This window comes from Heterodontus francisci, chromosome 19, assembly GCF_036365525.1.
Source record: "Heterodontus francisci isolate sHetFra1 chromosome 19, sHetFra1.hap1, whole genome shotgun sequence".
NCBI classification, from domain to species: Eukaryota; Metazoa; Chordata; class Chondrichthyes; order Heterodontiformes; family Heterodontidae; genus Heterodontus; species Heterodontus francisci.
This window is the reverse complement of record NC_090389.1, coordinates 21,645,893-21,670,823: the sequence shown is the minus strand read 5'-3', so window position 1 is coordinate 21,670,823 and position 24,931 is coordinate 21,645,893. Positions and strand designations below refer to the sequence as shown.

General features: G+C 44.6%; 1 protein-coding gene across 2 annotated transcripts in view; it reads left to right on the top strand.

Annotated features, from left to right (window-relative positions):
* The window catches only part of rad18 (RAD18 E3 ubiquitin protein ligase), a 396,256-nt gene that overhangs the window by 358,167 nt on the left and 13,158 nt on the right, over positions 1-24,931 (top strand). Inside the window, exon 12 of one of the 2 annotated variants that reach the window (XM_068051446.1) lies at positions 2,173-2,235. The exons of the other annotated variant lie outside the window; for it this stretch is intronic. Within the exon in view, the coding sequence (XP_067907547.1) occupies positions 2,173-2,235 (63 nt within the window). The remainder of the gene's footprint in view (positions 1-2,172; positions 2,236-24,931) is intronic. 2 annotated transcript variants of the gene reach the window in all.

The window sequence follows — 24,931 nt, the reverse complement described above, 5'->3', positions numbered from 1 at the left end:
CAAGCGGGCTGCTTTGTCCTGGATGGTGTCGAGCTTCTTGAGTGTTGTTGGAGCTGCACCCATCCAGGCAAGTGGAGAGTATTCCATCACACTCCTGACTTGTGCCTTGTAGATGGTGGATAGGCTTTGGGGAGTCAGGAGGTGAGTTACTCACTGCAGGATTCCTAGCCTCTGACCTGCTCTTGTAGCCACGGTATTTATTCGGCTACTCCAGTTAGGTTTCTGGTCAATGGAAACCCCAGAATGTTGATAGTGGGGCATATAGCGATGGTGATACCGTTGAATGTCAAGGGGAGATGGTTAGATTCTCTCTTGTTGGAGATGGTCATTGCCTGGCACTCGTGTTGTGCGAATGTTACTTGCCATTTATCAGACCAAGCCTGGATATTGTCCAGGTCTTGCTGCATTTCTACACGGACTGCTTCAGCATCTGAGAAGTCGCAAATGGTGCTGAACATTGTGCAATCATCAGCGAACATCCCCACTTCTGACCTTATGATTGAAGGAAGGTCATTGATGAAGCAGCTGAAGATGTTTGGGCCTAGGATACTACCCTGAGGAATTCCTGCAGTGATGTCCTGGAGCTCAGATGATTGACCTCCAACAACCACAACCTTCTTCCTTTGTGCTAGGTATGACTCCAGCCAGCGGAGGGTTTTCCCCCTGATTCCCATTGACTCCAGTTTTGCTAGGGCTCCTTGATGCCATACTCGGTCAAATGCTGCCTTGATGTCAAGAGCAGTCACTCTCACCTAACCTCTTGAGTTCAGCTCCTTTGTCCATGTTTGAACCAAGGCTGTAATGAGGTCAGGAGCTGAGCGGAACCCAAGCTGAGCATCAGTGATCAGGATTGCTAAGCAAGTGCTGTTTGATGGAACTGTTGATGACACCTTCCATCACTTTACTGATGATTGAGCGTAGGCTGATATGGCGGTAATTGGCCGGGTTGGACTTGTCCTGCTTTTTGTGTACAGGACATACCTGGGCAATTTTCCACATTGCAGATGCCAGTGTTGTAGCTGTACAGGAACAGCTTGGCTAGGAGCACGGCAAGTTCTGGAGCACAGGTCTTCAGTGCTATTGCTGGAATATTGTCAGGGCCCATAACCTTTGCAGTATCCAGTGCCTTCAGCCATTTCTTGATATCATGTGGAGTGAATCGAATTGGCTGAAGTCTGGCATCTGTGATGCTGGGGACTTCAGGAGGAGGCCGAGATGGATCATCAACTCGGCACTTCTGACTAAAGATTGTTGCAAATGCGTCAGCCTTATTTTTTGCACTGATGTGCTGGGCTCCCCCATCATTGAGGATGGGGATATTTGTGGAGCCACCTTCTCCATTTAGTTGTTTAATTGTCCACCACCATTCACGGCTGGACGTGGCAGGACTGCAGTGCTTAGATTGAGAGACAAACATTAGCCTCCGCATCGGGGAGAACTCCCCTTCTCTTCAAAATAGTGCCGTGGGATCTTTAGTGTCCACTTCAGAGAAGCATAGGGGCTCTGTTTAATGTCTAATCCAAAGGACGGAACCTCCAGCAGTGCAGCGCTCCCTCTACTGCACTGAAGTGTCAGCCTATAGACTTTGTTCTCAAGACTTTGAATGGGACTTGAACCCACAATCTTCTAACTTAGAGGCAAGAGTGCTACCCACTAAACCATGATTGAGATTGCCCTCCACATTCCTGGGTAAGGAAGATGAAATCAGCCAGGGTTCATGAATTTGACCACTATTCACTGATCAGGACTGGAAAATACCTATGTATGGGTATTGGGTGAGGACAGGATCACATTTGGCAGTGATTTTCACACCCACCCCCCCTAACCATCTGCCCTCCCCGCCCCACTCCCAATCTGCACCAGTGCTCTCTTTGCTGGTTGGTGAAGATTGGCAGTGTTTTGAGCAACAACACAATGCCTTCCATCTTTCTGATTGAAGTGCATGTGATGATGGATTCTCATTGGTTTATTGCTGCCATATCTGTGGTATGCACTGTTCTATTACAAGAGATGTTCTCATTTAGCACTGGAAAGCAAATCACTGCCAGCTCCTGTTATTGTTAGACAGTAGATTCACACCACTGTTTGGTATTTCGGTCAAGTTTCTCCAGAGTATGATAGTTTTAACTTGTGTCTAAGTTTTCATTCAAATTTTTTATTCTGTTTGTGCAGCTCGAACTCTGATATTTGTAGAGATCCTGAGTATTCCCAGGAACCCACAGAATCAACAGCCAGGTGAGTACAACGTTTCAGTATTTCACAGAGGAAGTTGCTTTTCATTTTCCTTTATTCATTAAGTAAAGCTTGAGCAAAATGTTGTCTGAAATATATTCCCAGTGCATCAGCACATGTTTAAACCCTAACAATTTCACACTAAAATTCTCAATTTGTTCTTTAGTGACTCTGCTTCTAGAGCTGCATGGTGTCATAGTAAATCCGATAACAACTTAGCTTTATACAGTGTGTTTAATAGGAGATTGCAGGCAAGATGAGGAATCATCGTGCAAACATTAAAGTTGGAGATCTGGAGGAAGGTAGTGTGGAAAATGGGCAGCCATGGCTTTTTGAAGAGATGGAAAGGGTGGCATATGTTGAGTTTGTTACGGCCAGATGAGGAAAGGGCCTCAGGCTCCTTTTTCGCCCCTTCTCTGAGTTTAGCGCAAAAGGGTTCCTTTTTTTGTCAGTGATTGAATTTTCCACCTCAGTGAGCACTTACTCCTGTTTCTCTAATTTAATTGCAAAAGAGCCAGTCAGACAGATTTTCTTGGATTTAAACAAGAAAGATATAAGTTTATTATCTTTAACACTCTAAACCGGTTAATATTACTAAAATATGCTACGCATCCAAGCTCCCATTCACACATGAGAGACACACACAAATAGATTACAGAGGGGAACAAGAGTTGGGTGGTTGGAGTAGAGTCTGAAATAAATGGAATTTAAATACAGTTCAGCAGTCCTAGAGTTCTTAGTTGAAATTGTAGTCCTGCAGTCCTCACTGGGTCACGTCTACGGTTCGGGCTTGCTTCTCAGACTCCAGAAGGCGAAGAGAGGGCTTTTGACCCTTGTATCCTAGTTGTTGGTTGTGGTGGTCTGTAGTCTTGGCTTTACTACCTGCAACTGAGGCTTCTCTGGATCTTTACTGGAGAGAGAGAGCGAGCTGCTGTGTGGATGGCTTTTCAGTTACTGCTCTGCCTTCTGACTGACCAAACTTAGCGTCACCAAAGCTGCACAGCAGTCACAAGATACTCCCAAAGCTCTTTGTTGGGTTAATGACATTCTCAGATTCAATGAGCCACACGTTAAGCTGTTCAGTCACACTTGAAGGGAGTTGGCTCTTTCAAAGTCAATGGGTGTCGATGGCTCTTGACGACTGCATTGATAAGGCCATCTTAGGTAATTGAATCAGAGAGCACCCCCATTGTTCTGGCTAGGTTGAGTCAATAATGTTTGTCTCCAGTCTACGCTGTTGATGATTCATATGCAAATTGCCGTGGCCATCTTGGCTCCTAGCTTTTCTTTTTAAAAAGTTATTTGTAAGAATTTGCAGTAAATGTCTCAGGCAAAGTTCCAATCGATGAAATTAATGCTTCCCATTTGGCATGTGGGGTTTTCGTAACACCCCCATACCACACAGAATGAAATGCGACAATGGGAGCATTTCATTATGGGAGTTGAAAATAAAAGAAATCGCGCATTAATTTTTCATTCACACTCATTCACTCAGAAATTTTAGAATTGTTGCAGCTTATCTTTCTTTTTCTCTACAACAGCCAGGCTGATTTTATTTTCCCTTTTTTCCTTTGAAGTTTGTCTGGGAGGGTTATGTGTTGTCCAATGGGTTTAAAGTTTCTTTAGTATCAGTTTGTAATAACCTGGGAATGGGCATCTCAATAAACATGTGGTTGTTGGGGAAGCTTGGTCTCTGCAAATTTCCATAATTGTCTAGGGTAAGTTCTCCTTTATGCACAAGCTTTAACCCCTCAGCTGCTGTTTCTGCAACATGTGGTTCTAACCCTTCAGGTTCCAGTACCTTGCCAATTTCTCTCCTTATGGTGGTATTGGGTAATAAATCGGTTTTAAGCCCCAGTGAGGTGTCTGAAATCTCCTCTGGGTTCTTGTTCTGGTTGGGGTCTGAAGTGAAATTGTGGGATTTGACTAGCTTTGGATTTGAGCCCTGATCATTGGATTCTGCAATAGGTAGATTCACCCCTGACCACACTTTGAGTGTTTCGGTGAGTCATACAGGTGCTGTTCACTTTAGGGCATTTTTGTTTCCCTTTTCTCTTTACTGTGGGGAGGGTCTTTTTGCTAATCTTCCCCATGTCCTCTGGGACATTCCCACTCACTGGTATCTGTCCAGTTTCCACTGCACTCCCCTGCGGCACTTCGACGAGGCGAGGCATCACCCTCACTGTTTGTTTGCCTCTTTGGGAACGGAATAAAAGTGTTTATTAAACTGATCAGTATGTGGTAGTTCTTTTTCTCCCTCCATTTCCTGTCAATTTACTCCCCTTCCCTGACAGCATTGGCTGCTTGGTGGAATATGGTTCTATCTCTGGTACATTGCTTGAGTCTCCTTTCTTGTATAAATCTTGATGGTGTCAGCAAGTACTTCGTTGACACATGACAGCTGCGCCCAGGTCTAATGTCATCCAACACCCAGACACACACATTTACAGCAGGTGGCACCGGATAGCGATTGAGAATAGAATAGCTGGTCGTTTTTTTTAATCTGGCCTATCCCTGATACCACGTGATGTATACCTGATTGTTGATACAATGCCAGCAACGGATTCTATCATCCATTGATACTGAGCCATCAGCATTGCTTCTGCAAATGTTGAAAATGCCACGTATTTTAGAAAATCTTGACATATAGGATATTTGGGTTCAAAGAATTGGACCGGCGCTGCCACTTTGAAATTGGAATCATTCGGCTCATTTTACAACGCCCTCATTCCTTGTGCGAAGTTGCACATGTACAAAGAATTATAGTACCAAAACAGCCATCCGATTCAGTCAGTCAGTGTTGGTATTTATCCCCCACATGAGCAGTAATCTTAATCCCACGTGCCTGCTCTGTTCCCATATCCCTTCCCACCACTTTTGTTAGCTAGCTATCCTATCTACTACCCTGTACTTTCTGTAAACTTGAGCTCATCCAAAGCTCCGCTGCCCATATCCTAACTCGCACCAAATGCCAAGATTTCTGCACTCCTCTAATTTCGGTCTCTTCAGCAACCCCCATTTTAATCGCTCCACCATTGGTGGCACTTTGTCTTTAGCTGCCTAGTCCCTAAGCTCTGGAATTCGCTCCCTAAACCCCTCTGCCTCTCAACCTCGCTTTCCTCCTTTAAGACACTCTTCAAAGCACACCCCTATGCTCAAGCTTTGGGTCAACTTCCTTAATACCTCCTTATTGTGGCCCGGTATCATTTTATTTTATAATGCCCCTGTGAAACACCGTGGGATGTTTTATTACATTAAGGGCGCTACATAAATACAAGTTGTTGTTGTTGTTTCTGTTCTTAATGTTCAGATAGTCTCTGCTTCAAGCAGTATGTCTGGTGGTGCATTCCAAACCTCATAACCCTCTGTTTAATTTTCTTCTCTCTTAAATCTCTTGCATTTCATCTTCTGTTTCCTTGTCCTAGATCCCTCAATCACTGGAAACAAGCTGTTTCAAACCATTCTGTCCCAACTTTTGATAATTTGAAATGCCTCAATCGAATCACCCTTTAATTTTCTCTGTTCTAACAAAAAACCGTCCCAATTTTATTAATATTTCCATCTTAAAGAAATTATTTTATTACATTTTCAAATGGCAATTTTATATGTGTGTGTATGCTTTTAATCGAAGAGATAACCATCAAAAAGAGTAGGTATTCTCCAGTTCAGTTTTACCAAACGGTCCCTTAAGTGGACCCTAGATCCTCTCTGATTTGGAGAGTACCATTACTGCCCAATATCTAGTTAAATGATGGCTTAATTTACGAAGTACAACAATACACTGCTCGTTGCATGTATTGGGTGCTATGCTCTAACGTGTACTGCTATGTCTATTCTGGCTTTTGAGAAAGTGAACTGGAAAGCACTCTTGTGAGATCAGGCTGATTGTAAAGCCAACAAATTGGTTTATTTTTACTGAGCACAGTGAACAAACAGTAGTTTTCCAGTGAATTATGTCTGTTTCCTATTTCTCTTTGGCCTCCTTATCTCGAGAGACAATGGATAAGTGCCTGGAGGTGGTCAGTGGTTTGTGAAGCAGCGCCTGGAGTGGCTATAAAGGCCAATTCTAGAGTGACAGGCTCTTCCACAGGTGCTGCAGAGAAATCTGTTTGTCGGGGCTGTTACACAGTTGGCTCTCCCCTTGCGCCTCTGTCTTTTTTCCTGCCAACTACTAAGTCTCTTCGACTCGCCACACTTTAGCCCCGTCTTTATGGCTGCCCGCCAGCTCTGGCGAACGCTGGCAACTGACTCCCACGACTTGTGATCAATGTCACAGGATTTCATGTCGCGTTTGCAGACGTCTTTAAAGCGGAGACATGGACGGCCGGTGGGTCTGATACCAGTGGCGAGCTCGCTGTACAATGTGTCTTTGGGGATCCTGCCATCTTCCATGCGGCTCACATGGCCAAGCCATCTCAAGCGCCGCTGACTCAGTAGTGTGTATAAGCTGAGGATGTTGGCCGCCTCGAGGACTTCTGTGTTGGAGATACGGTCCTGCCACCTGATGCCAAGTATTCTCCGGAGGCAGCGAAGATGGAATGAATTGAGACGTCGCTCTTGGCTGACATACGTTGTCCAGACCTCGCTGTCATAGAGCAAGGTACTGACGACACAGGCTTGATACACTCGGACTTTTGTGTTCCGTGTCAGTGCGCCATTTTCCCACACTCTCTTGGCCAGTCTGGACATAGCAGTGGAAGCCTTACCCATGCGCTTGTTGATTTCTGCATCTAGAGACAGGTTACTGGTGATAGTTGAGCCTAGGTAGGTGAACTCTTGAACCACTTCCAGAGCGTGGTCGCCAATATTGATGGATGGAGCATTGCTGACGTCCCGCCCCATGATGTTCGTTTTCTTGAGGCTGATGGTTAGGCCAAATTCATTACTACTAATATAACAAATGATACATCACTGGCAGCATTCTGGATGGAAACTTACTTACAAGTGATATCTGAACCAACAGGCACGAACCGTTTCTGTTATAGGTCATTCATGTTCATACCTCAACCCTGACGTATCTCAGCTTCTTTGACTAACGAGGGAGAAATATGTGTCTACTGTTCCAACCAGTCCGTTTCAGAGCGAAAAGGCAAAGGCTGTCCTCTGATCCCTTTCTTCTCTGTGTGACAAGGATTGGTGTTCAAAGTTACCCAGGAATAAGAAATATCCACCAAATGGCAGATTTGCAACATTGGGATTTCAGAAATCCACCATTGACTTCTTCCTATCCGACCAGACTGGCTTTAAAAGAAAATTGCAAATGTCAGTTTCACAGCTGACAGTTGCTGCGAGTAGGAACTGCAGCTTCCGACCTTCGGGGCAGCTTCGTGGTTTTCCGGCAGACTTTAAAAAAAAAAATCAGAACAGACAGTTCTGTTGTTTTTAAAAGTCTGCCGAAAAACCACAAAGTTGCTCCAAAGATTGGAAGCAGTAGTTCCTAGTTAGTGCTCACCTTGTGAATCGTTACAGTAGCATCCTCAGTTTTGCTTTAGAATCTGGAATTTTACTCAGTTGGGAGCTTTTCTTAACTTGAAACAACTTGACCTGTAATATTCCAGTGTCTCCTTTTGATTTCTATTGAGACTTTTTTTTTGTGCAGTTGAAGGGTTGGCGGATGGTTATTGTCTGTGCACCTGAGGTAGGTTTACCACTTCTGTGATGTATTTTTGGATGGAATCAGCTGTGTTTAACATATGGCAATCCATGACCATGTTTCAGTCTCCCATTGTACATGTACCCAATGGTTTCTGCCTAATAAGGAACTCTCTCTGGAGTAATATCCCTCTTAACTCCCTCTTAACTGCAGGTAGGGTGGTGGCGTAATGGTATTATCACTGGACGAGTAACCCAGAGACCCAGGGTATTTCTCTGGGGACATGGGTTTGAATCCCACCACAACAGAAGGTGGAATTTGAATTTAATTAATAAATCTGGAATTAAAAGCTAGTCTAATGATGGCCATGAAACCATTGTCGATTGTTGTAAAAACTCATCTGGTTCACTAATGTTCTTTAGGGAAGGAAATCTGCTGTCCTTACCTGGTCTGGCCTACATGTGACTCCAGACCCACAGCAATGTGGTGAACTCTTACATGCCCTCTTAAATGGCCTAGCAAGCTACTCAGTTGTACCGAACCACTACAAAGTCAATAAAAAGGAATGAAACCGAACGGACCACCCGACATCGACCTAGATACCAGAAACGACAACAGCAAACCCAGCCCTGTCGACCCTGCAAAGTCCTCCTTACTAACATCTGGGGGCTTGTGCCAAAGTTGGGAGAGCTGTCCCACAGACTAGTCAAGCAACAGCCTGAAATAGTCATACTCACAGAATCATACCTTACAGACAATGTCCCAGACACTGCCATCGCCATCCCCGGGTATGTCCTGTCCCACTGGCAGGATAGACCCAGCAGAGGTGGTGGTACAGTGGTATACAGTAGGGAGGGAGTTGCCCTGGGAGTCCTCAACATTGACTCCGGACCCCATGAAGTCTCATGGCATCAGGTCAAACATGGGCAAGGTAACCTCCTACTGATTACCACCTACCGCCCTCCCTCAGCTCAGTACTGGACTCAGTACTCCACCAGGTTGAACAGCACTTGGAGGAAGCACTGAGGGTGGCAAGGGCACAAAATGTACTCTGGGTGGGGGACTTCAATGTCCATCACCAAGAGTGACTCAGTAGCACCACTACTGACCGAGCTGGCCGAGTCCTAAAGTACATAGCTGCTAGACTGGGTCTGTGGCAGGTGGTGGGGGAACCAACACGAGGGAAAAACATACTTGGCCTCGTCCTCACCCATCTGCCTGCTGCAGATGCTTCTGTCCATGACTGTATTGGTAGGAGTGACCACCGCACAGTCCTTGTGGAGACGAAGTCCCGCCTTCACATTGAGGATACCGTCCGTCGTGTTGTGTGGCACTATCACCGTGCTAAATGGGATAGATTTCGAACAGATCTAGCAATGCAAAACTGGGCATCCATGAGGCGCTGTGAGCCATCAGCAGCAGCAGAATTGTACTCAACCACAATCTGTAACCATGGCCCGGCATATCCCCCACTCTACCATCACCATCAAGCCAGGAGACCAGCCCTGGTTCAATGAAGAGTGCAGGAGGGCATGCCAGGAGCAGCACCAGGCATACCTCAAAATGAGTTGTCAACCTGGTGAAGCGACAACACAGGACTATCTGCGTGCCAAACTGCGTAATCAGCATGCGATAGACAGAGCTAAGCGATCCCATAACCAACAGATGAGATCTAAGCTCTGCAGTCCTGCCACATCCAGCCGTGAATGGTGGTGGACAATTAAACAATGAACTGGAGGAGGTGGCTCCACAAATATCCCCATCCTCAATGATGGGGGAGCCCAGCACATCAGTGCGAAAGATAAGGCTGAAGCATTTGCAACAATCTTCAGCCAGAAGTGCCGAGTTGATGATCCATCTCTGCCTCCTCCTGAAGTCCCCAGCATCACAGATGCCAGACTTCAGCCAATTCGATTCACTCCGCGTGATATCAAGAAACGACTGAAGGCACTGGATACTGCAAAAGCTATGGGCCCTGACAATATTCCGGCAATAGTACTGAAGACCTGTGCTCCAGAACTTGCCACGTCCCTAGCCAAGCTGTTCCAGTACAGCGACAACACTGGCATCTACCCTGCAATGTGGAAAATTGCCCAGATATGTCCTGTTCACAAAAAGCAGGACAAGTCCAACCTGGCCAATTACCGCCCCATCAGCATACTCTCAATCATCAGTAAAGTGGTGGAAGGTGTCATCAACAGTGCCATCAAGCGGCACTTGCTTAGTAATAACCTGCTCAGTGATGCTCAGTTTGGGTTCCGCCAGGGCCACTCAGCTCCTGACCTCATTACAGCCTTGGTTCAAACATGGACAAACGATCTGAACTCAAGAGGTGAGGTGAGAGTGGCTGCCCTTGACATCAAGGCAGCATTTGACCGAGTATGGCATCAAGGAGCCCTAGCAAAACTGAGGTCAATGGGAATCGGGGAAAACCCTCCGCTGGCTGGAGTCATACCTAGCGCAAAGGAAGATGGTTGTGGTTGTTGGAGGTCAATCATCTGAGCTCCAGGACATCACTGCAGGAGTTCCTCAGGGTAGTGTCCTGGGCCCAACCATCTTCAGCTGCTTCATCAATGACCTTCCTTTATTCATAAGGTCAGTAGTGGGGATGTTCACTGATGATTGCACAATGTTCAGCACCATTCGTGACTCCTCAGATACTGAAGCAGTCTGTGTAGAAATGCAGCAAGACCTGGACAATATCCAGGCTTGGGCTGATAAGTGGCAAGTAACATTCGCACCACACAAGTGCCAGGCAATGACCATCTCCAACAAGAGAGAATTTAACCATCTCCCCTTGACAGTCAATAGCATTACCATCGCTGAATCCCTCGCTATCAACATCCTAGGGGCTACCATTGACCAGAAACTGAACTGGAGTAGCCATATAAATACTGTAGCTACAAGAGCAGGTCAGAAGCTAGGAATCCTGAGGCGAGTAACTCACCTCCTGACTCCCCAAAGCCTGTCCACCATCTACAAGGCACAAGTCAGGAGTGTGATGGAATACTCTCCACTTGCCTGGATGGGTGCAGCTGCAACAACATCAAGAAGCTCGACACCATCCAGGACAAAGCAGTCCGCTTGATTGGCACCTCATCTACAAACATTCACTCCCTCCACCACCGTGCACAGTGGCAGCAGTGTGTACCATCTACAAGATGCACTGCAGCAATGCACCAAGGCTCCTCAGACAGCACCTTCCAAACCAGCAACCTCTACCAACTAGAAGGACAAGGGCAGCAAATACATGGGAACTCCACCACCTGCAGGTTCCCCTCCAAGTCACACACCATCCTGACTTGGAACTATATCGCTGTTCCTTCACTGTTGCCGGGCCAAAATCCTGGAATTCCTTTCCGAACAGCATTGTGGGTATACCTACCCCCAATGGACTGCAGCGTTTCAAGAAGGCAGCTCACCACCACTATCTCAAGGGCAATTAGGGATGGGCAATTAATGCTGGCCTGGCCAGCGTCGCCCACATCCCATGAAATAATTTTTAAAAATCTAAGCTTTTAGGATTGTTCCGGTACATGCAGAGGTATTGCTGGAGTTTAACCAGTTAAAACTGCGCAGACTAACTATTAAATGCTGAAATATTGGATTGCTGATATCACTGGTGATTTTATATAAATGCATTGATTCACCGTCTTGATTGTAAACTAAGGGAAAACTACACATTTGAATTGGCCTGGTGGCATTTGCATTTATTACAGATCATTAACAGTGCTATAATTACATGATTCCTTGTCAAAAAGATCTGACATTTTTGACTTGGAGCACTAATTTTTAGACCTTTTGGTCTTTGGCGATTCTGACCCCTGGTTACCACATTGAATTTTTTTTTTTTTAAATCCCTTTATGTGGGGGATTGAGGCACAATTAATGGCATTCAGAGCCCCTGCCATCTGCAATGAATGGAAACTAATTCTTGTATCAAGGTTCAAACTGCCTGGATATACTCAGTGACATCTATTTGGGTCACGATGTTACAACATGCAGTAGTAAACAGTTAATTTCAGAATAGTCCATTAATTTTTACAACCATCAATTGTGCAGTGAAAACAGGCTTTTTAATGTTAAGTCACAAAAGAATGCTTCAACTGAAGCTGAACTTGACCTTATTTCAGCTAAGAAAACGGGTAATGTGCAGCAGGGACTAGATTGTTAATTGACTAACATCACCAATTTTACCTCTTCACTAATTGATCCTACTCCATCCCTTAAAATATTTGATCCTATGAGCACATGGGCATTTCAGCCATGAATTAATGTAAAACATGCATTTTGATTTAAACGATTTGTGGTGAATCATTGAGAACTTGTGGCGGCTACTGCCTGTTCCCTTGAAATGCTACTCCTATTAAGAGTCATATATCTGGGGATGATAGTAATCCTGCAGGAGCACACTGCTGCTGAATATTGCATCCACAAGGCGTATTGGCTGGAAATTTCAGATAATGTATCTAATAATTCATGACATATTTTTCAAAGATTTGCCGATTTCTTTTCTTTTCCTAAGTGGTTTTGCATCTCCCAAGTATTAATCATGGACTGGATGTTAAACCTAAAAAGAAAAATAAATGCTTCTTGCTGTCTGCTGTAGCTTTAATCAAAATATACCATTCAGTTTGTATACTTAATGACAGCAGTCTTGCAGTCTGATTAAGTGTTCATCAGCAGTGACAGGTTTATTCATCTGTGAAAATACTGATTTTAATGTTCACAGAGAGACTATCTTTCAAATTGGTAAATGAGTTTGGTGAAATGAAACGATCAGCCTCTGGAGTGCAAAAAGTGAATTATTTTTCCTAATTGATGCACAGAATTGTTCTTTGCACAATTGAGGCACTTAGTAATTTAGCTACTTTAAAGCTGCAGTTTGGAGAACTGAGATTCTTGGTTGTCCATTTAGAGATCAGCCAATTTAGCCCAACTGTGAATCTAAAGCTGGGCAATGTAGTTTTCTGTAGTTTGGTTCGGAGACTCTTGCTATAGTGATATGTTTCTGTGCATTTTAGATTACTTTGTTTATGCATAATTCAGAATTTTTGACAAACCTATGAAAATGTCAGTGTCTATACTTCTTACCTCTGCAGTTGATGATGGCAATGCCTCCAGAACATAGGAGCACAAATATTCAACCCCATGAACCTGTTCCGCCATTCTATTATATCACAACTGATATATAAGAAAGAACCAGAAAATATGTTGTTCTCATTTGGTCACATATCAAAAATGTTTCAGGCCTTGGGATCTCTAAGCCTTAGCTCATATTTCATTCTCCTGGAAGGAAATGTTTCTTGGCTCACTTCCTTTCCTTGAGATTGCTGCAGAAAACCAGGCAGAGTAATGCTTATTGAGCTCAAAAAATGTAGTGAAAAGAAAAGGACATTCAGGCTATCCAGCCTGCTCAGTCATCTCGGTCCTTGTAGTATCTTCAACTATTTCTGAAACAGTGCCTCAAACCCCGTTCTTCCAAAGGTGACGAGATTGCCTATCATCTACCTCCACAATTTTAGAGGTACTTTACTGATGGTGAACTCTTAAATATTCGGCACCTAGTGCTTCAAATTAGAATAGCATGGGTCACATGGAAGATAAAGCTTTCTTTAATAGTAATAAAAACAAAAAGTGCTGGAAATACTCAACAGGTCTGGCAGCATCTGTGGAGAGAGAAGCAGAATTAACGGTTCAGGTCAATGACCTTTCATCACAAAGCTTTCTTTATGCTTCTCAGGTATGGGGGTTAATCTTAAACTCAGACATTAACATTTTCCACACCATCCATTCTTATCATCTCAAAGCCAGATTGCCAGTTTAGTGCCAATATCAACTGTATTATGCTCAGTTTTTTTTTGTGAACATACACTCACGAATACAGTCTGAACTCACTTCCAAACTAATTTCACATAAGAAGCTGTATTGTTAGCAGATTGGAAGCATTCAGTCTGCTAGGCTGGGTTAGACAGGAAATCCATTCCCAGTAAATATTCCAATACACAGTCCTACTACTCATTTCTGAATTAGGAATTTGTTCAGAAAGGCATGGGCTTGTTTAATAGCTACACCTGTTACAAATGACTTATAACAGCCTCATATATTCGACATTTGAAAACTAGCCTTAAATTTCTTGAGCTTAAAACGTCTGTTGCTGATGTCAGTATGATGAAAGAATTCCAAGGCCCCATATCGCGTTCTTATGTAATGTGGATATCTCTGGCAGCGGGACTCATTCCACTTTTTATTGTATTCACTTTATAGGTCAAGGTAAATGCTTCTAATGGAAGTAAGGTAGTAAATAAATGCATTTCCCAACTGCTTGATGCATAATAATCGCAGATGTTTTTGTTTTTTGTTTTGCTTGAGCAAATGAGAAGTATCTTGTATCGTGAGTACTGATCATGCTAGTTCTGTGGTCAATTTAGAGTCATAGAGTCATTATGGCACAGGATGAAATTCGGCCCATTGAGTCCATGCCAGCTCTCTGCAGAGCAATCCACTCAGTCCCATTCCCCTAAAATAAAAGCAAAATACTGCGGATGCTGGAAATCTGAAATAAAAACAAGAAATGCTGGAACCACTCAGCAGGTCTGGCAGCATCTGTGAAAAGAGAAGCAGAGTTAACGTTTCGGGTTCTGAAGAAGGATCACTGACCCGAAACATTAACTCTGCTTCTCTTTTCACAGATGCTGCCAGACCTGCTGAGTGGTTCCAGCATTTCTTGTTTTTATTTCAGTCCCATTCCCCTGCTGTATCCCCATAGCCCTGCAAGTTTATTTCCCTCAAGTGCCCATCCAATTTCCTTTTGAAATCATTAATCGTCTCTGCTTCCACCACCCTCGTAGGCAGTGAGATCTAAAATCTGTGTCCGCTAGTCGTTCTGCCATCAGCAAATGGGAACAGCTTTTCTTTGTCTACCGTATCTACACCTATTATTATCTTGTCCACCTCTATCAAATCTCCCCTTTGCTTCAAGGAGAACAACACCAGCTTCTCCAATCTAACCTTGTAGCTAACATACCTCATACCTGGAACCATTCTGGTAAGATTCCTATGTACCCACTCAAGGATCCTCACATCCTTCCTGAAGTGTGGTGACCAGAACTGGACGCAATACTCCAGTTGCGGCCTAACCAGAGCTTTATCAAGGTTTAGCGTCACCTCGCTGCTTTTGTACTCAACACCTCTATTTATGAAGCCCAAGATTCCATATGCTTTGCTGACTACTCTCTCAATATGTCCTGCCACCTTCAAGAATCTGCACGTGGCCCCCAAGGTCCCTCTGTCCTGCACACTGTTTAGAAATGTGTCGTTAAGTCTAGATTGCCTTTCCCTATTCCTTCTGTCAAAATACATCACCTCACAACTTCACGTATTAAATTCCATCTGCCATTTGTCTACCCATTCTTCTATCCTATCTGTGACCTGTTGCAGTCAATTGGCATCATCCTCAATATTTTCCACGGCTCCAAGTTTCCAAGGTTTCATCAGTAAATTTTACTCTGTATTCTAATATCCAAGTCATTTATAAATATCAAAAAAAGCAGTGGTCCTAGCACTGACCCTTGGGGAGCACCACTGTCTACCATCCTCCATTCTGGAAAAACAACCATTTACCACGACTCACTGTTTTCTGTCCTTAAGCTAATTTTTTTTAAATCCAACCTGACACTGACCCTCCTATTCCATGAGCCTCAGTTTCATTAACCAGCCTTTTATGTGTTACTTTTTCAAATGCTTTCTTAAAATCCATATATGCAATATCCATTGCATTCCCTTCATCGACCACCTCCGTACTTCATTACAAAATTCAATTAGATTAGTCAAGCATGATCTACCTTTTGCAAATCTGTTCTGGCTCTCCTTAACTCAAACCACCCCCAGTGCTGATTGATTTTTTTCCCCTGATTATTGTTCCTAAAACCTTACCCACTGCTGTTAAATTGACTGATCTGTAGTTGCTAGGAATGTCCTTACACCGTTTCTTGAATAAAATTTGCCACTCTAATCCTCTGACACCTTCCTGTATCTACGGAAGATTGGAAAATTATGGCAAGCCCTTCTGCTATCACAACTCCCACTTCCTTTAGCAACCTGGGAATGCAAGTCATCCGGACCAGGCGACTTACTGTAAGCATAGCCAGCCTTTCCAGTACGTCCTGCCTGTTAATTTTCACCCCATCCATTACCTCTACCATCTCCGCTTCTACCAATATTTTGTCAGCCTTCTCTTCCTTAGTAAACACTGATACAAAGTACTCATTAAGTATTCTAGCTATACCCTGCATCTTTAAGCATATATCACCTCCTTTGACCCTCCCTCTTACTACCTGCTTACTATTTACATGTTGGTATTAGATTTTTGGGTTCTCTTTTAATGTTAACTGCCATTCTAATCTCAAATTTTGTCTTTGCCAGTCTTATTTTCCTCTGCACTTCTTGTCTTTGGCCTGGATCGTGCTTGACGAATTCACCTGACGTGCATCATACACCCTCTTTTTATTTTGTTTCAGCATATTCTCTATCTCCCTCTTTATCCAAGGAGCCCTGGCTTTGGTTCTTCTACCTTTCGCCCTTGTTGGAATGTCCCTAGCCTGTACCTAAAACATTTTGTTAACGATCACCCATTATTCCGTTAGTTTTTTTCTTGTCAGTCTTTGGCTCCATTTTACCTTGGCTAGATCCCTTCTCATCCCATTGATGAGAATTCCAATTTACAAGCTCTGCCAATTTACAAGCTCTGCTTTAGATTGTCCCTTGCTCTTCTCCATTAGTAATCTAAACCTTATGATACGGTGATCACTCTTACCCAAGTGTTTTCCCACAGACACTTGGCCCACGTCATTTGCCAGCACCAGATCTAGCAATACTTCCTTCCTAGTTGGACAAGAACGTACTGGTCAATGAAGTTCTCCTCAACACATCAGAAATTCCTCCTCCTCCTTACCCTTTACTCTAACATTATCCAAATCAATATTTGGATAATTCAAGTACCCCAGTATCACCACTCTATAAGTTCTTGCACATCTGTCTGATTTTCCTACAGATTTTCTCCTGCATCTCTCTCTCACTATTTAGAGGCCAATAGAATACTCCCAACAGCATGATCATCCCCTTTTTGCTTATGAATGGATTCTGACCTTGCCCCCTCAAGGACATCCTCTCTTTCCAACACTAAAATGTCTTCCCTAATGAGTACTGCCACCCCACCTCCCTTTTTCCATCCCTGCCTTTTCTGAACACTCTGTATCCCTGAATATTAAGTGCCTTGTCCTTACCATTTTCAAGCCACGTTTCCGTCATCGCCATTACATCATATTCCCACACAGCTATTTGTGTTTGTAGCTCACCAACCTTATTCACTACATCTTTTGTGTTTACATATATGCAATCTAAAGCTGTCCTTGTATTCCTCATAGTCCTTCTTAGTCTTCTGCTATCTAATATGGCACTACTTCTTTCTCTAGTACTATCCTCTTATTCCTCATTCCTCTTCTGCTTCTATATGCTGGTGTCCATCCCACTGCCAATTTGGACTGAGCCCTCCCCAACCCCACTAAGGAACTCCCTGTGAGGTCATTGGTCACAGTCCTGTTGAAGTGCAACCTGTCTCCTTTGAATAGTTGCCTCCTGCCCCAGACTGGTCCCAGTGCCCCAAGAATCTGAAAAGCCCTCCCTCCTGCATCGTGCCTCAGTTATGTATTGATCCTCGTTACCTTCCTATTTCTATTCTCACTAGCACATGACACTGGGAGTAATCCAGAGATTGCTACCTTCGAGGTCCTACTTTTAACTTCCAGCCACCCACCCCCCACCCCCCACCCCCCCTCCCCTCCCCCACCCCTCCAGCTTTTGAAAATCTGACCAGAAGACCTCAATATAGCTGCCCCCTCTATGTTGCTGGTACTGATGTGTACCAAAACTTCTGGCTCACTGCACCTCCCACCACTCCACAGAGTATTCTGCACTCCATGATGTCCTTTACCCTGGCACCAGGGAGGCAACATATCATGTCAGACTCACGATGACAGTTACAGAAATGCCTTTCTGTCCCTTTAATTATGAAATCTCCTCTAGCAACTGCATTTCTACTTTTTGCTGTTCCCTCCTTTCCATTGGTACCGTGGACAGGACTGCACTCCTTCAGGGTGTCATCATGCACAGCAGTGTCCAATTCTGTGTACTGGTTTGAGAGTGGCACACACCCCGAAGACTCCTGCACTTCCTGACTTTGCCTACTCTTTCAGATGGCCACTCATCTACTATCCTGAACTCTTACTGCCTGTGCAGTGGCCACCTCGTGGAATGTACGATCCCAGGAAACTCTAATTTTCCCTGATGCTCCGCTGTCACTCCAGCAGCCCCTCAAGCTTGGAAATCCTGAGCTCAAGCAACTGGAGACACTTCCTACACATGTGGTCCCCCAAGACACATGAAGTGTTCTGAAGTTACCACATGGTGCAGGAATTGCAAGCAACAGGTCTCAGTTGCCCAACCATGATCTAAAAAATCTTTCTTCTCTCTTTCTGAATCTAGTTATTACCTTGTATAAATTATTAATTTTAATTCATGCCTTGAGACCTGCTCTGTGTTAATATTCTGGTCATTCCCAGTAAATACATATAATATTCTTTCTTTTAAGATACATGCTTTTTTCAATGTAGAGTCTTTGAAATTGACTTAACCTGTAAAAAAGAAAGTGGACAGTGTGCTGCAAAATGGCTGCCAAAGGTCAGGTGACCTGGTCTGTGTATTCAAACTCTGCTTCACTGTCTTGAAAGGACAGAAGGATACATTCCAGAGTAAGAGGTATCGACCACACCCATCCTGGAACCATCAAGATACCTTCCTGAATTGACTGGATTTCTTCTGAGACAAAGAAGGTGTGGAGTAGACACATCATAACAGAATGATATTCATTTAGACATTTATGGATGGCCAGGGATTCCACATCCTGGTCCATTGTGTGGCTACACCAGGGGAGAAGGCCATGTTTCAGGAAGCAGAAATGATGAATTGTGATCTTAAAAGGTAACCCTCTGGTGAGAAGGGGAGAGATCACAGCAAGATCACAGAAAAGCAGTCCAGCCAAGGGCAATGGAAAGATGCAGCCTAAATAAGAATAAGCCCTGCTGCTAATTCTACACTTCAAACACTTCAGCTTGGTGCAGCAGAGAACTGAAAGTGACTGCCACCTCCAGTCTAAACCATCTGATGATCTTAACCATCAGAAATCTACAAGACTTCAAGAAGTTCAAGACTACAAACATCCAGGTATGTATCTTTAAAAGAGACTGTACTACTTCGATTCAACAGGTTTACGGTAAACCACAAACACCTACCACACCTTGAACTCTTACCCTTTAGCTTCTGTCTATTTTAGTCATAGAGTATTGCAGCACAGAAACAGGCCCTTTGGCCCAACGAGTCCGTGCCGACCATCAACCACCCATTTATACTAATCCTACATTAATCCCATTTTCCCTCTCACATCCCCACCTTCCCTTAATTCTCCTACCACCTACCTACACTAGCGGCAATTTTTACAATGGCCAATTTACCTATCAACCCGCAAGTCTTTGGCATGTGGGAGGAAACCAGAGCACCAGGAGGAAACCCACGCGGTCACAGGGAGAACTTGCGAACTCCGTACAGGCAGTGCCCAGAACCGAACCCTGTGAGCTGTGAGTCTGCGGTGCTAGCCACTGCGCCACCCTTATCTTCTCTTGAGAGTGCATGTGAGAATGAATGCGTGCATGAGTGATTTTGCGAACATTTTGGGGAATGAATATTGTTCAATAAATAGTTAGTCTTTTGTTTTGAACCTACAAGAAAACATGTCACTGTCTATTTATTTGGCAAGGAAAATACTCGGGCTAACTCATCATTTTAAACAAAATACAATTGCAGTCAGTTGGAAGGTGAACAGTGGGAACCACCCACACCCCTTACCACCTGACCGTAACACACTTAATACTAATTCACTTACTGTTATACTTACCCCAATTGAAATTTTATTAACTAGTTTAACTAGCTAAGCTGTGGCCTTGAACAACTTTGCTTCTGGTTTCTTCCAAGGATCAGCTGCAGACTTTGGTGGCATCTCACAAATGGCTGCAAAGCACTGCATCTCGCGGGTTACTGATGCCCTATTTGCACAACACATTCATTTCATGACAGATGAGTCCTCATAGGCACAGAGGGCAGTAGGTTTCACTGCCATTGCTGGATTCCCCCAGGCATCATCCATTGCACCAATTGGCCATCAAGGCAACCAGTGAGAAGCCAGTGAGATTCATCCGTAGGAAGGGCTTCCACTCCCCCAATGTTCGGCTGGTCTGTGACCACACCAAGAGTTTCTTCAATGTGTGTGCTCGCTTTCCTGGCAACTGCCGTGACTGCTTCATCCTCTACCAGTCCAGGTTTCTGCAGCTCTTCGCTCCAACTCCCAATTTCCATGGGTAGATCCTTGGGAACAAGGGATGCCCCTTGAAGAGATGGCTACTCACTCTTCTATGAGAGCCCCAGACAGAGGCACAAAGGTGATAGAATAGATGCCATCAGCTCATTAGGACAACCATTGAGCAGGCTGTTGGGCTCCTGAAGATGCGTTTCCGGTTTCTGGATTGGTGAGGTGGTGCCCTGCGATACACTTCTGTAAAGGTCTCGCTCATTGTGGTGCTGTGCTGCGCTCTCCATAACATGATCCTCCAGAGAGGTGTGGACCTTGAGGATGGTGAGGCCCTGAAAGGAAACAGCTCATCGGAAGAAAAGGAGGAGCAGGAATTTGAGGGGGAGGAAATGGAACACTGAGGTACCCTGGCTACACAAGGTGGTGGCCAGGCACAGAGTGGGGTGCAAAGGTCTCGTCAGGATGCCATGAATGTCGGGGATCATTTGATTCAGGAATATTTCAGCTGAGCCCCTCTGGTCCAGGATGAAGTGTATGGTATGGAAGTCAATCTGAGGTATCTATTCTAACACACCCTTTGAAGATGCAGACTGAAACATCTAAAGTCTTACCGCCAATGAAGATGCGCATCTGCCTAGATCTCCTTCACCATTGGAACTGTGGACCAGGACACCTCTCAGATGAGTGAGTCGGTGCTGCTAAAGAGAGAGGTTGAGAGCATGCATGTGACGCACATGGTATTAAGCGTGGATCTCAGGAAGCAGTGAGAGCAGTTGTTCAAGGAATGCTGAATATCTTGGAGTGGTGGATCTGAAACATGAAAGGTGGAATTTCAGTTGGAAAGAGATGTGACTGTGACAGCCAGTTCTGGTAGATACCTGATCAAACACGAGAAGGGAAGCAGAAAGCAATGAAGTTGAGCAAGGTAAAAGAGACAAATGGAAATCCCATCGGAGAAAAGAACAGAACTTCAAGGTGGACATTCCTGGAAGAGAAGTGGCAGTGAATCAAATGCGTACAAAAGGAAAATGCTGCGGATGCTAGAAATTTGAAATCAAAACAGAAGATGCTGGAAATACTCAGTAGGCCAGGTTCCATCTCTAACTTTCTTCACTTAATATGATGAGCTGTTTTATCAGACACCCCTCCCCCCAGCCCCCAAATCCCTATCCCTTACACAGTAAATATTTAAATACTTCTTGCTTTGTCGTGTAAAATGTTCCCAGAATGATATACTGCATTCAGGAGCAATCATTTGGCAGCGATTCATCTCAAGATAAATTGTACTTTTAATATCCTGAGAAGCTATTGCCAGTGGACAATTAGTTTCGCAATTGAGAAATTTACAAATTAAACATTCTGAAATTATTTCTGCCAAAGCACAATGGCAATAATGCCACACACGATTTTTTTTTTTTTTAGAATTAGAATATTACAGCGCAGTACAGGCCCTTCGGCCCTCGATGTTGCGCCGATCATCTGACCTACACTATTCCATTTACATCCATATGTCTATCCAATGACCACTTAAATGCCCTTAAAGTTGGCGAGTCTACTACTGTTGCAGGCAGGGCGTTCCACGCCCCTACTACTCTCTGCGTAAAGAAACTACCTCTGACATCTGTCCTATATCTTTCACCCCTCAACTTAAAGCTATGTCCCCTCGTGTTTGCCATCCTCATCCGAGGAAAAAGACTCTCACTATCCACCCTATCTAACCCTCTGATTATCTTGTATGTCTCTATTAAGTCACCTCTCCTCCTCCTTCTCTCTAACGAAAACAACCCCAAGTCCCTCAGCCTTTCCTCGTAAGACCTTCCTTCCATACCAGGCAACATCCTAGTAAATCTCCTCTGCACCCTTTCCAAAGCTTCGATATCCTTCCTATAATGCGGTGACCAGAATTGCACGCAATACTCCAGGTGCGGCCTCACCAGAGTTTTGTACAGCTGCATCATGACCCCGTGGCTCCGAAACTCGATCCCCCTACTAATAAAGGCTAACACACCATATGCCTTCTTAACAGCCCTATTAACCTGGGTAGCAACTTTCAGGGATTTATGTACCTGGATACCAAGATCTCTCTGCTCATCTACACTACCAAGAATCTTCCCATTAGCCCAGTACTCTGCATTGCTGTTACTCCTTCCAAAGTGAATCACCTCACACTTCTCCGCATTAAACTCCATTTGCCATCTCTCAGCCCAGCTCTGCAGCCTATCTATGTCCCTCTGTACCCTATAACACCCTTCGACACTATCCATAACTCCACCGACCTTCGTGTCATCCGCAAATTTACTAACCCACCCTTCTACACCCTCATCCAGGTCGTTTATAAAAATGACAAACAGCAGTGGCCCCAAAACAGAACCTTGCGGTACACCACTAGTAACTAAACTCCAGGATGAACATTTGCCATCAACCACCACCCTCTGTCTTCTTTCAGCTAGCCAATTTCTGATCCAAAGCTCTAAATCACCTTCAACCCCATACTTCCGTATTTTCTGCAATAGCCTACCGTGGGGAACCTTATCAAACGCCTTACTGAAATCCATATACACCACATCCACGGCTTTACCCTCATCCACCTGTTTGGTCACCTTCTCGAAAAACTCAATAAGGTTTGTGAGGCACGACCTACCTTTCACAAAACCGTGCTGACTATCGCAAATGAACTTATTCTTTTCAAGATGATTATAAATCCTGTCTCTTATAACCTTTTCCAACATTTTACCCACAACCGAAGTAAGGCTCACAGGTCTATAATTACCAGGGCTGTCTCTACTCCCCTTCTTGAACAAGGGGACAACATTTGCTATCCTCCAGTCCTCCGGCACTACTCCTGTCGACAATGACGACTTAAAGATCAACAACAACGGCTCTGCAATCTCCTCCCTGGCTTCCCAGAGAATCCTAGGATAAATCCCATCTGGCCCAGGGGACTTATCTATTTTCACTCTTTCCAAAATTGCTAACACCTCCTCCTTGTGAATCTCAATCCCATCTAGCCTAGTAGGCTGTATCTCAGTAATCTCCTCGGCAACATTTTCTTTCTCTACTGTAAATACTGACGAAAAATATTCATTTAACGCTTCCCCTATCTCCTCTGATTCCGCACACAACTTCCCACTACTATCCTTGATTGGCCCTGTTCTAACTCTTATCATTCGTTTATTCCTGATATACCTATAGAAAGCCTTAGGGTTTTCTTTGATCCTATCCGCCAATGACTTCTCGTGTCCTCTCCTTGCTCTTCTTAGCCCTCCCTTTAGATCCTTCCTGGCTAGCTTGTAACTCTCAAGCGCCCTAACTGAGCCTTCACGTCTCATCCTAACATAAGCCGCCCTCTTCCTCTTGACAAGCGCTTCAACTTCTTGAGTAAACCACGGCTCCCTCGCTCGACAACTTCCTCCCTGCCTCACAGGTACATACTTATCAAGGACACGCATTAGCTGCTCCTTGAATAAGCTCCACATTTCGTTTGTGCCCATCCCCTGCAGTTTCCTTCCCCATCCTACACATCCTAAATCTTGCCTAATCGCGTCATAATTTCCTTTCCCCCAGCTATAATTCTTGCCCTGCGGTATATACCTGTCCCTGCCCATCGCTAAGGTAAACCTAACCGAATTGTGATCACTATCGCCAAAGTGCTCATCTACATCTAAATCGAACACCTGGCCGGGTTCATTACCCAGTACCAAATCCAATGTGGCATCGCCCCTGGTTGGCCTGTCCACATACTGTGTCAGAAAACCCTCCTGCACACACTGGACAAAAACAGACCCATCTAAAGTACTCGAACTATAGTATTTCCAGTCAATATTTGGAAAGTTAAAGTCCCCCATAACCACTACCCTGTTACTCTCGCTCCTGTCGAGAATCATCTTCGCTATCCTTTCCTCTACATCTCTGGAACTATTCGGAGGTCTATAGAAAACTCCCAACAGGGTGACCTCTCCTCTCCTGTTTCTAACCTCGGCCCATACTACCTCAGTAGACGAGTCCTCAAACGTCCTTTCTGCCGCTGTAATACTTTCCTTGATTAACAATGCCACACCCCCCCCCTCTTTTACCCTCTTCTCTGTTCTTTCTGAAACATCTAAATCCCGGAACCTGCAACATCCATTCCTGCCCCTGCTCTACCCATGTCTCTGAAATGGCCACAACATCAGGATCCCAGGTACCAACCCATGCTGCAAGCTCACCCACCTTATTCCGGATGCTCCTGGCGTTGAAGTAGACACACTTTAAACCAAGTTCTTGCTTGCCAGTGCCCTCTTGCGTCCCTGTAACCTTATCCCCTACCTCACTACTCTCAACAGCCTGTACACTGGAACTACAATTTAGGTTCCCATTCCCCTGCTGATTTAGTTTAAACCCCCCCGAAGAGCACTAACAAATCTCCCCCCCAGGATATTGGTACCCCTCTGGTTCAGGTGAAGACCATCCTGTTTGTAGAGGTCCCACCTACCCCAGAAAGAGCCCCAATTATCCAGGAAACCAAAACCCTCCCTCCTACACCATCCCTGCAGCCACGTGTTCAACTCCTCTCTCTCCCTATTCCTCTCTTCGCTAGCACGTGGCACAGGCAACAACCCAGAGATAACAACTCTGGTTGTTCTCGCTCTAAGCTTCCACCCTAGCTCCCTGAATTTCTGCCTTAAATCCCCATCTCTCTTCCTACCTAT